The following is a 13,024-nucleotide window of genomic DNA, read 5'->3' on the forward strand; positions in this document are numbered from 1 at the left end:
TGTCAGTGCAGCATGAGCAAGGTACATGTATCACACACACAGGACTCACTTTTCTTTCTAATCTCACAAACTTTAATCAAGTTCTGGAATTAATACTGCTGATATCTTAGATCATGCTTCCATTCACACTGAAGTGAATATTAGGAGTATGTTTAAAAAATAGATGCAAGTTACAGACTTAATATATACTTTTTGAGATAAGAACTTTAAGAAGTGAAATCCAATTTTAATTCAAATATAAACTCTAAGATCAGCACTTCACAGCTGTCTGGTGGGACACATGCAAAAGCTCCCAGTAAAATGTCTCTGGCTTCAACAGAGCCTATAATAGGATTTTCAGGAGGACCACTGTCATCCTTGTGCTCTTGATAAAACTTTCACTCCTTTCCCATATCCCTCACCCCCAACATCCTTGGCCTCGTGATCACAAACCGCTAAAGAAAACAATCCCCAAAAGGAGACTACCATTTGAACATTTTACCTGTCTTCTATAAAAGACCCTCTGAACTTGTCTTCTCATTCTTTGCTTTTGACCTTAATCTCCACAGACCCCCACTGTTTTATCCTTTCTTGAATTGCCTCCCCAAACTCTTCACTGTACCCTAAGAAACCCCAGATGTTTCATCAGCTGAACTGATATTCTAGCTATGTTCTATGTTTGAACTGTCTTCTTGTTCTAACCCTTATTTTCCTAAGGGCACAACTTCTTCAACAGTTCTCTCACGGGGTAACCATTATTCTCTTTCACCCTTCCCATAATCTAGGGCTAGAGATAAAGTCAGATTCTTCCTTAATCCTTACTGACACTTCCCAACTATTTCTCTTTTCTCTTAAAAAAAAAGCGGGGTGGGGGGGGGCGCCTGGGTGGCTCAGTCGGTTAAGCGTCCGACTTTGGCTCAGGTCATGATCTCGCGGTCCGTGAGTTCAAGCCCCGTGTCGGGCTCGGTGCTGATGGCTCAGAGCCTGGAGCCTGTTTCAGATTCTGTGTCTCCTTCTCTCTCTGACCCTCCCCCGTTCATGCTCTGTCTCTCTCTGTCTCAAAAATAAATAAGCGTTAAAAAAAAAATTAAATTTTTTTTTTAAAAAGGGGGGGGTATTTTTCACAGAAAATTACCTTTCCTAGTCCATGCACTTCCACACTTTCTCAGATTATGATTAACTCACTCTTCTCCTCACTCCTCAAAACGCAATACTTCCCATCCCTTCCTCAAGTGAAGACCTTACTTCTAACTTCACTGAAATAAACAAACAAACAAACAGTACCAATCCCACCATCTAATCTACCAATGAGACTGTCTCTGTGCCCATGGCCCTGTCTTTCTTCTAGGACAATGGATGAGATTTCCTTGCTCCTGTCTAAGGCATTCCTCCTCCTTTACTGAAATACGAGTAATATATTTCACACTCTCATGATTTCTTCCCCAGCTCTTCATTTCTACTTCCTTTGCTGGGCACTTCTCTTCTTACCCTCTAAATGTCAGAAACCTCCAGGACTTAGTCCTTGGATATTTTTTCTCTACCTACATTTATTTATTTGCTGATATTATCTATGATTGTAAATTAAAATGATATCTATGATGTTCAATGCAGTAGCCACTCACCAACTATAGTTACTGAGCATCTGAAATGTGGCTACACCAATTTCTAAAATATACACTGGATTTGGGGTATAAATGTAAAATAATGTAAAATACTAACAATTTTTATATTGACTACCGTGGCTATAATGAGTTAAATAAACCTATTATTAAAATTAATTTTATCGGTTTCTGTTTTTTTAGTTTATTTAAGAATCTCTATATCCAATGTTTGGCTTAAACTTACAACCCCAAATCAAGAGTTACATGGTTTTTCGACTGAATTATCCAGGTGCCCCTTACCTATTTCTTTTTTATCTTTTCAATGTGGCCACTAGAAAGTTCTCAATCACATTTGTGGTTCATATAATATTTCTATTAGACAATATTGATCTGTACTTTAGTGACTCAAATTTTGAGCCCACACTTATACACTACCTATCTGACATTTTCATTTGTATGTATAATAGACACATTAAACATAATATCCAAACCTCAATTCTACATTTATGCCCATTGAAAACTGTAGGTCACTCTCCTGTCTCAGAAAGTGGCAACTCTTATCTTCCAGTTCATTAAGTTTTAAAGCCTAAGAATTATCCTTTCTTGACTCTTCCTTTCCCTCACATTCCATACTGTCTCTTACCAAATACTGACAACTCACCATCAAAATATTTTTTAAGAGGGTATTTTAAGAAAGTGAGCTCAAGGAACAGGAAAGAACAATGAGGAAATAAAACAAGAAAGAAAGGTAATGTAGGAAACCTTTCTGAGTTGAGCATCACTACAAGAAACTGGTTGCTTAACTGTTTAGGACCTTCTGAGAAGTTTATATAGTGTAACTAAGACCATTCTCCCCAGGGAAAGAAAGGAGGAAACATTTACCCATTGGCTCTTATCCTCCCTTCCTTGTTGCTCATGTGCCAGTGTTGAGCCCATTTTTGTTGGTGTCCCAAGCTGGGAAGGAGTCAGGGAAGCCTGGAGAAGGAAGCAGCCTCTACTGCAGTAGCTGGATAAGAAGTAAATTTAAGAATATTTCAAATGGTGTGTGAAAGGTGTTTGCCCCAACTATGGAAAGAACAGACTGTGCACATCTCTTCACAACTCCCCTAATCAGTGATGTAACATTGGTAGCTTGAAATTGGCTACATTAAAGTATTTACACGATGGAAATTGGCAAAGACTATAAATCAGGCTTCCTCCCTCTGCCCCACCATAGCCAGTTAATAAACATTTGCTAGCACAGCACTGACTACAAGGTCCTATTTTTCAGATAGCTGCAGGCTACCCCTCTCCAGCTCCTTCCCAGAACCGTAGCCTCATAAGTTCTTTTTGTACTTCTTTGAAATTATGTCTGTGCTTCCCTCCCTTGGGCCATTGCAAATGGTTTTCTCATGACGTAGAACTCCAAGCAGGAATTACTTCTTATCCTAGTAATTCTTCCTCATCTTTCATAGCTTAGCTCAATTATCATTTCCTCTGGAAAGCCTTTGCTGACCCCAGTCCAGGCACCATTCATTTGTCATATACTCTCAACTGCATGTAAGTGATTATTTAATTGATAACTGTTTCCCCCGCTAGTCTCCAAGTTCCATGAGGGAGCAAATTTCCCTTTTGTATTCCCCATACCAAGTTTTGCATATTTACTGAATATCTCAATCAAAATTTTTCAATTGACAGTTATTAGAAGCACTTTTACAGGGTTCCTGGGTGGCTCAGTCAGTTAAGTATACGACTTTGGCTCAGGTCATGATCTCACAGTTCATGGGTTCAAGCCCTGCATCAGGCTCTGTGCTAACAGCTCAGAGCCTGGAGCCTGCTTCAGATTTTATGTGTATCTCTCTCTGTCTCTGCCCCTCCCTGGCTCATGTTCTTTCTCTCTCTCTCTCTTTCTCTCTCTCAAAAATAAATAAACATTAAAAAAATTAAAAAAAAAAACAAAAGTTCTGTGTAACAGAAAAAAAAATTTTTTAATAAATAAATAAATAAACAATAAATACGTAAAAGCACTTTTACTATTCTCCCATCAATGAAATTGCAATTGTTTTAAGAGTATTGAAAAAGAGTCCTCATAGTTGAAAATATGGGAGACATGTTGGGAAAAGAACAAAAGATATTTTTTGGATAAGCATCACTTTTAGCTATAATCCACTGAGCCAAATCTCAGTCACATAGCTCCACCTAACTGTAAGCGACATGAGAAATGTATGTTAGCCAAGTGCCCAGGAAAAAAAGGATACAGTAATAAGTTTGATAAATATGTAGCCAGTCTCTGCCACAGTCAGCCCTTTTGAACATCAAATATCCATCCATTCTTATTCCCTGACAAATACACTCTTCCTCTCCCCAAAGGAGATAACCTAAAGTTCAACCAAAGTACTACATTCAGCTCAGAGTCCAGAATCTCTGGCTATTTGAAGTCTTCTTCATCAGGTCCAGGTGTGGCTCCTTCTGGCCAGTAATAATATATACAAGATATATAAAATTATTTCCACCTTCCCCCAGAAGCACACAACATCCAGCTTTGGGGCAGGTATAGGATAACTTCAGTAAAAACTCCATTCGTGAAAGAGAAAAAGAAAAGTCACATAGCAATCACCAGACTAAAGAAGTTACAGAATCCTGCTGGGGAGTCACTGAGAGCCCCCTAACCTGGAGGTGGAGAAGTTTTTTGAGTACACAATGATTCTGTCCTGGAAGTACACTCCCTTATTCTTTTTTTTTTTTTTTTTTTTTTTTTTTTTTGGTTCATTGTTGTCTCTGGATCTACTCTGGGAAGATTTTTCTTTGCTTGTTAGCAAAGAAAACCTTGCTATTGTCCTCCCTGGGGACTATACAGCTTTTGTGGGTCACTTCCAAATAAAGCCAGGTTATTTTACTTTTGAACATTTTATTAAATCAAAGTTCATGGTTTCTTTGGCAATAACATTCTCTAAAATATTTGTTAGATTTTTTAATTCATTTTTTTCTAATTAATTCTTCATGCCAAAAACCACATTCAAAGTTCTTTTTTTTTTTTAAGTGTAGCTTTAAAATCTCTTTTGTATCTTCATTTATTTATCCCTTGCTTTAGTCTTTCAACTTAGTGTTAAGTGCCTGGAGGGGATCTGAGAATATGGGCTGGGTTAAGAAGGACACACCCTTAATCTGATTTTTGCTGCAATGATAGGTCTTAGACATTTGCTCAAAACCAAGGAATCTAATACCTAGTACCACTCTATGCCCTTTCATTTCTGCTTGCAAACCAGCCAATACTTTTGATAGTTCATCTCTTTTATAGAATAACTTCCCACAGGCAGCCAAAACCACCAACATATTCAATAATGCTATTTCCCAACTTCATCACCTAGAACAAAGCTCAGTAGGTACATGGTTTAGATTCCAACTTATTGCTGGTGGCAGTTTTACTATTACATAAGATGTATCTCCAACACTTTAATTTCCTGCATCCGTTCCCATGCTGCCACTTAGTACAAACTATGCCAGTGAATCCCACAGCTCTTCCCCTGTGTCTTATGTTCCACCTACTGCTGACCAAATCTAGAAACTCTACTTCTTAAATGTCTCTAAAATCTCTTCCCTCAGTTCTGTTCTCAGTGCCACTACCTTAATTCAAGTCATCCTTTCTCATATGAATTAGTCCCCTCATCGATGGACCCTGTGCCTCCAAAATTCAACACACCTCATCTCTGCAACCAGGAATGCTCTAAAAATGTAAATGTGATCACTGCCAACTTTTCACTAGAACATCTGAAAAGCAGGGAACCTGGGTGGCTCAGTCCGTTAAGTATCTGACTCCTGGTTTCGGCTTATGTCATGGTCTCATGATTTCATGGGTTCTAAGCTGGCAGCATTGAGTCTGCTTGAGATTCTCTCTCTCTCTCCCTCTCTCCATCTCCCCCACTCACGCTGTTTCTGTATCTCTTAAAATAAATAAATAAACCTAAAAATAAAAAAAACATCTAAATGGTTCCCATTACTTTTAGGCTAAAATTCAAAGTTCTCCAAAATCTAGTCTCATCTCTGATTACTCCTCAATCTTCATTTCAGTCATATAAAATCATTTCAGCTCCTGCAAAGACACTACAATCACTTTCTCAGATATCCATTAGCATGTAGAGGTTAGACCATCTGAGTCTAGTTAGAGTTCCATAGAACTTTTCATCTTTCATTATTTTTTTAATATAATTTATTGTCAAATTGTTTTCCATGGAACACCCAGTGCTCATCCCAGCAAGTGCCCCCCTCAATGCCCATCACCCACTTTCCCCTCCCCTCCACACCCCATCAACCCTCAGTTTGTTCTCTGTATTTAAGAGTCTCTTATGGTTTGCCTTGAGTAGATGTTTAATCACCCTTCAAAATTTACCAAAGACTTTAAATCTCCTGGGAATCCATCCTTAATTATTAAATCTGAAGAAGGTATCGCCTTCCTATTGATTTCAAAGCAGTAAAGCTTATTTTTATTACAATATGGGTCACACTATATTGTAACTATCTATTTATTGTCCTTTATCCAACCACATACAAATTACATATATCAAGTTTGAATTTCTTCAGGGTAAGTAGCATATCTTTTGTCTCTATACATTTCACATATAAGTAAATCTTGGCTGAACAAATGCATGAACCTCACAATTACATCATGGCAGTTAACCCCCAACGTCAATCTTCAATCTTCACCTGTCTCTCTCTTATTTGCCAGATCTCCAATTCCAACTTCCTAATGGTTATCTTCATATTCATGTCTACTTGTCAGGTCTAAAACTCAATTCACTATCTTTCCCATTCCTTTCTCCATCTGCCTAAGTTCCACTTGTCTTTCTCCATTCCGATCTCAATGTAATAATGCCTACCTACCCAGCATTCCAGTCTAGAAACCTCAATGTCTTTCTTTAGGAATTCTTTGCTCAAATGAATTGGTGATGGCCAAGTTAAAAAGAGCAAACAGAGTTCTTTTCTACAGCATTTCACAGAGCTCTCAATATATTAATGCTCAACATGAATCTCCAAGTAGTAAATGCATTAAAACTTATCTAACTGGAGATCCCTTTTGTTGAGGTGAATGCCTCAGAACTAGTGTTCTGAAGACTCTACTTTGAGAAATGCTGCTGTAAATCCCTCCTCCACACTTACTTGATGCTGACTACTGCCCTCACTTAGGCCCCTGCCATCTCTTACATAGACCATCTCTTTCCCATGCAACCTCCTCACTTATCTCTCTGGCACCAATCTCTGCACAGCCTCTACTGACAGTTTTATTTTTCTATCAGAAGTATATGGTCATATCTTACCCTTTCCCCACTTTTCCCTTGAAATGACCAGTGGCTTTCCATTACACACAGGTTCAAATCCTAGGCCTGCTATTATATTTTCTTCTAAATCTAGCCTCACCCGTCTTCCTAACCTCATTTCTTATCACATATCTCCTTTCCCAAAACGTATCACATTCTTTCTTCCTTCAGAGCTTTAATATTTTTCTCCCATGGCTCAAAATGGCCTCTTCTGTTCCCACACTACATTTAACAAATTTCTCCTTAAAACCCCTTTCTAATGAGCTCTCTTCTGAGAAATTTCCTTCTGGCACTTGGTTGGTTACTCCACAATGTTCCCGTAATGCTTTGCACTTACCTCTAGTGTAGCAATTGTCACACTGGATAATAAGAAATTACTCAGACACTCATCCCCACCATTACTCTATGAGCCTTTTAACCTTTATTTCTCCAGCTCCTAACATAGGAAAGTATCCACATTGAATGAATAACATAAGAAGCAATAACAAAAGAGGAAAAATGGAGATGAAGTTACAAAGGCTTAAACAGAAATGTGTTTTAAGAAGTCATTTTGTCTAGAGATGCCTGGGTGGCTCAGTTGGTTTCATGATCTCAGTTTATGAGTTCAGCCCCACATGGGGCTCTATGCTGACAGCACTGTCTGGAGCCTGCTTCAGATTCTGTCTCCCTCTCTCTCTGCCCCTCCCCCACTCATGCACGCATATGCTCTCTCTCTCTCAAAAATAAACATTAAAAAAAATTTTTTTAATAAAAGTCATTTTTTCTAGCCATTAGTCTCAGGAAAACAATATCACTTTGCTTAAATAGACTTCCAAGTTCCATCTTACCAAGTTCCTGATAGAAAATAAACCTCTACTATATAATTTTTCTTAAGGAAAATTCTACAATTCCTAAAAATCCTTTTGGGGTTTTGGGGGAACACACTCACAGCTTGCCTATACTATCTACCCTGCTCAACAACAGAATTCAAAGCCATAAACCTCTCACTGCTTTAGTAATGGTGAACTACAATGGTCTGAGAATTTGTATCAGAAGAAATATTATCCTGTCGGAAGACGTGGCTAACCAATTTTGTCCTAATAAATTCCTCTTTCCCATTAGCATACTCTCTTCTCAATTTCTGGTAGTCCCCAGAGCTTAGTAACCCTTTTAATCATGGCTCCCTACCTCCCATGGCTAAGACTTAAAGTATGGGCTTTTGTTTCAACAAGGAAATTCCATTAAAAGCACACCAGAAGCAAACAGTTTTGCCTGTTGGTTTGCTGAAATTCTCTGCTCCACCAAAAACTTACCTTTCACAATTAGATCCATCGAGTCCTTGAATTTTTCCTTTACACTAAACATGCATGGCTCCTTAAAAGAAGTTTGTTGAGGGGTCTCCTCAAAATGTTCCCTTTTGAACAGGTGTTTGGGAAAACAAATCTTTTTGTGTGCCGTCCAAAGTTCTTGGACCCCATCAAGTGTTTCCTTTTTTTTAATCTCCAAAGGTATGAATTTTACAGATTTTGGTTTTTGATGTTTATTTCTAAAAACATTTATAGAAGTACTTTGAACTTTATTCTGTGAGTAAAACAAAAATAAATTTAATAAAACTCAATTTTACTATTAATAGTATAATACAAAAATTATATAATACATTTTATAATAAAATTATATCCACTCACTGCATTTTACAAAATACCTTTACTATATAAGACATTTATTATAAAGCACATGACAGTAATCAGATAAAGCAGATGTTATCCTTTATAGTTCTTCAAAAGCCCTTAACAAGAATGAGGGTTAGTTTTCACTTCCAAAAAAAAAAAATGTAAATTCTAAAATAGTAATTTTCTCCTCACATGTGATATTTTCAAATGCAGTTTTAAAGTCCACTTTACAATAGAAGTTTTCAAATACTAGACATATTAAGAGTTTAATATTTTTCAAGCATCTTTGAAGAATTTTCAAATGTTCATAAAATGCTAACACTCCCAAACTTCTTGGTTGAACCAGAACTTACAGTTCTTATTGGAAGTAAGTTCTCAAGAAAGCATATTAATAATCAGATATATATTTCAGATCCTTTCAATCACTTAATTCCTTCTTACTTTTGACTACCTTGAACAATAGAAATACAGTCCCAGGTCTCCAACAGGTAATTATCCAAACAATTATAACTGTTCTAGTCATTATCTTGGCCCATAGACAGAGCTATGGCTCTCTGCCCTCATCACTCCCCTCCAGAAAAAAAGATTTATACAAATTCAAATTGTTGCCAACTCAAGATGCCAATAAAAAGATTTTAATAAGATAGTACTATGTTTTGCCAAGCAACCAAAGATAGAAGAGTATGCTCTTAGGATTGGATAAAATTCTTTAGAAAGGTCAAGTTTCTAAAATACATCTATCTAACTCTTTAGTTTTCAACCTATGTTTCTACTAGTGAAATCAATATAACTTGAAATCATTTTTAATTGGTTAGAGAAAAAAATTAGTTAAGCAATGTTAACAAGGTTGATTACAAAATTAAAACCACTTATGACCAGTTTCAGCCTAGAGGACCATTCAAAAGAAACCTAGGTAAAATTATATCCCCCTCACCTACAAGCATTTAAAAATATTTAAAGTCCTTATCTAAAATTCAGTTTTTAAAAAAAGCATTCAAGGGGCACCTGGGTGACTTAGTTAAGCATCCAACTTCTGCTCTGGTCATGGCCTCACAGTTTATGGGTTCGAGCCCTGTGTTGCGCTCTGTGCTGACAGCTCAGAGCCTGAAGCCTGCTTCGGATTCTGTGTCTCCCTCTCTCTCTGCCTCTCCCCCTTCCTCCCCCTTCTTCTCTCTCAAAAATTAATAAACATTAAAAAAATATAAGTATTCAAAAAGCAGTAGTATGATGTGGCACACAGTAAGCCATCCTAAGATCCCCTTCCCTCACCTGTCTCCCCAAAGACCCATTTCTCGCAATAGCTGCTGCTCCCCTACAATTTCTCATCTCGTCTGCAGATGCTATCCTCTAAAATTTCAACCTGCACTGATTCCTGTCTTATTGCTGACCGATTCCCTCACACTCCCACCTTCCAAATCTATGCCATTCAGCAAATATTCATTGAACCAACCACAAAGCTTGTTGCTGGAGATGCAACATTCACAAAAGAGTCACGGCCCTCAACGGATGGTCAGACTGGTAAAGGGCTCTAATGCAAAGTGATATGAAAGGAGATTCAGGGGAGAATGTCATTCTGGGGGCATGGGAAAGACACATCTCACAGTATATTTTCTAGTTTAGCTTTATCTAATAGTGTTTAAAGAGGGATATTTATTTGAGATAGTTAATTCAAATATTTGTTATAATTCATTAAAACATTAAAAATTGGATTAAATTTGCAAATTAAATATATATATATAATCAAATAATCTGTATATTTATAAAATCTTATTTTTAAATGCAACCTAAAATCAATTTTTATATCTAGTGAAGATTTCATTTTCTCTTCTATTCAGAATCTATTAGGGTTCATGCAACCATTTGGAACAATCAGTATAGTATACAAAAATAGTTATTAGTTTTCTGAAAAATAAGTTAGATAAATGGAAAGCATTAACCTCATTTACTTTCTCATAATGTTGGGCAATGAGAGTTTTTGCTTCTTGAAAAAAATCTTGCTTGGCGATCTTTAATATGGGACCTAAAACAGAAACACAAAATGTTTTGGTTTGTTTTTTTAATGTAGTTAATGTACTTTCTTGATCACAAATGGCAAAACTATGAGATTAAAATTTGGGCAGTGATGAATCTTGCAGGATATTATAAAAGGTAAGTGTTACAAGTGGATGTTGTAAGTGAATGCAAAAGAAGTTCACGGAATGATCCTTCAACGTAATATTTTACTTTAAAAAAACATCAGCTTACAATGATGAGAGTGGTAAGGTAGATATCCTCATTTACTTAAGTCCAGGGAAACCAAACAAAACACACAAAATCTAAATCTCCTTCAGCTCTTCAAGTTCTTTAAATGTTACTATATAGAAGACATAATATGTTTTGGGCACAGAAATTACTAATGAATCTAAACGTATTTTGTATACCTGATGACTAATTCATATGTCTGTACATTTCTTCAAGAATATTTACCTTATATCTAGATGTTAAAATTATAACTACAAAATAAACTCAATAGGTTTACTGAGTAGGAATAGCAATGGAATAAAAAAATACACAACTACAAATGAGTAAATAACAATAACTCTTATTTATATTCTCCTAAGATTCTCATTCTTTTTATCCAGAGCTACATATAGAATTCTACAGCATGTACATAGACTACATTATTCTGTCTTGTCTAAAATTTCCTCCTTAGAGGAAAGGAGGATCAAGATTTTTCTCTTTTCAGCCATTCAAATTTTAAGCAATTAGAAACTTCATCTTCACAAAAATCAAAACCTTAATAAGATACTGCCTTACTTCATGTGGGCTGCTATAACAAAATGCCATAGGCCAGGTGACTTACAAGCAATAGACATTTATTTCTCACAATTCTGGAGGCTGGGAGTACTAGATCAGGGTGTCAGCATGGTCAGGTGAGGGTATCCTCACATGGTAGAAAGGACTAGGGAGCTCTTTGGGGCCTCTTCTATAAAAGCACTAATCCCATTAAACCCTTTGATGAGGGTCCCACCGTCATGACCTAATCCCCTTCTAATACCATCACCTTTGGGGGTTGGATTTCAACATTCCAATTTCTAGGGGTAGGGGTGGGGGGGCAACATTCAGATCATAGCCACCACATACCCACCAGAATGGCTAAAATTGAAAACACTCATAACAGCCAATATTGGCGAGTCTGCAGAGCACTGGTAGGAATGTAAGATCATCAGTTTGGAAAAGATACGGCAATTTCTTATAAAACTTAATATACATCTATCCTATGACCTAGCAATCCCACCCCTAGGTATTTATCAAAGAGAATGAAGCATATATTTACAAAAGAGTTGTACCAGAATGCTCATAGAAGCTTTATTCATAATAGTTCTAAACTGGAAACAGCCCAGATGTGTATCAACAAGAGAACAGCAAACAAACTGTAGTATATTCACACAATAAAATACCACTAAGCAACAAAAAAGATTCAAACTACTGGCACACACAACAACATGAATGAACTTCAAAAACATTATGCAAAGTAAGCATCCTTACACACACACACAATATAATACTTTATCGTTCCACTTCTATGAAGTTCTAGTGCAAACACAGCTAACATATGGGAGAAAAAAAAAAAGAACAGTGATTTTTCTGGTGGGAGATGGCATGAATTGACTGAAAAGGAACATGAAGGAAATTTCTAGAGTAATGGTAAGCATTCTATATTTTGATACAGAGTGGATCACACAGGCATATGTAATTAACTCAGTGAATATATGTCCAAGATGTTGGCATTTTGTTGTTGTACATTTTATACTAATAGAATAAAAATATAAACAAGTAATGAAGTCTGACTATGATATGCATGTTGATGCATGGATATGAAATAAATTGAATACAGTAAAATATTCATGGTAAGAACTGGGTGGTAGGTCTATGGGTGTTAATTTAAAATTCTTTCAAGCTTTCTGTATGTTTGAAATTTTCATAACAAAATATTGGAGACAAGTTCTCTCTTCATTCCTTCACGAAACCTCCCCTTGCTTTTCCCCATGTAGACTCATGGGCCACAGGTAGCTGTTCCTTTGGGGCAATGCCATCCCAAGGATTGAAGCCTGGGAGAAGACCTTAGCAATAAAGGAGAGAGACAACTGGACCCTAGCACCCCCTTAAAAATGTTGGGTTAGAAGAAAAAGCATTTACTAAGTTGTCCCATCAATGGGCATTAGAATTATTTCTGTGCAGTCATTCTAGAAAAAATATCTTTTCTTGCTCTCAGGCTTCTTCCTTCCTTCCATTCATACCTATACCATGGAAAGTGGTGTATGTAAGTCATGTCAAACTCAAATATCCCTGTCCACCACACACTTGCCACTGTGTCTCCCCACATTCAGAGCTATTTACGTATTTCTAAGGATAATGATTGGTGGGGTTTTTTAATTCTTTCCAATAAAAAAAAATTTGTCAAGACTTCACGCATGTGCTTTTGGAAAAGTATACATATTCTTTGTACAGATCAGAGCACAAA

The 13,024-nt window shown here is 36.8% G+C and overlaps 1 protein-coding gene across 8 annotated transcripts in view; it reads right to left on the reverse strand.

The window, feature by feature from the left end:
• The window catches only part of IQCM (IQ motif containing M), a 649,280-nt gene that overhangs the window by 554,605 nt on the left and 81,651 nt on the right, over positions 1-13,024 (reverse strand). For 7 of the 8 annotated variants that reach the window (XM_078445701.2, XM_078445702.2, XM_078445706.2 and 4 more), the window contains exons 4-5: positions 10,458-10,540; positions 8,164-8,431 (exon numbers count right to left, since the gene is read on the reverse strand). In XM_078445701.2, the coding sequence (XP_078301827.2) occupies positions 8,164-8,431; positions 10,458-10,540 (351 nt within the window). The remainder of the gene's footprint in view (positions 1-8,163; positions 8,432-10,457; positions 10,541-13,024) is intronic. The other variant, XM_078445704.2, reaches the window with a different exon arrangement.

Source organism: Panthera onca, chromosome B1 (assembly GCF_046562875.1).
Source record: "Panthera onca isolate mPanOnc1 chromosome B1, mPanOnc1 haplotype 2, whole genome shotgun sequence".
NCBI lineage: Eukaryota > Metazoa > Chordata > Mammalia > Carnivora > Felidae > Panthera > Panthera onca.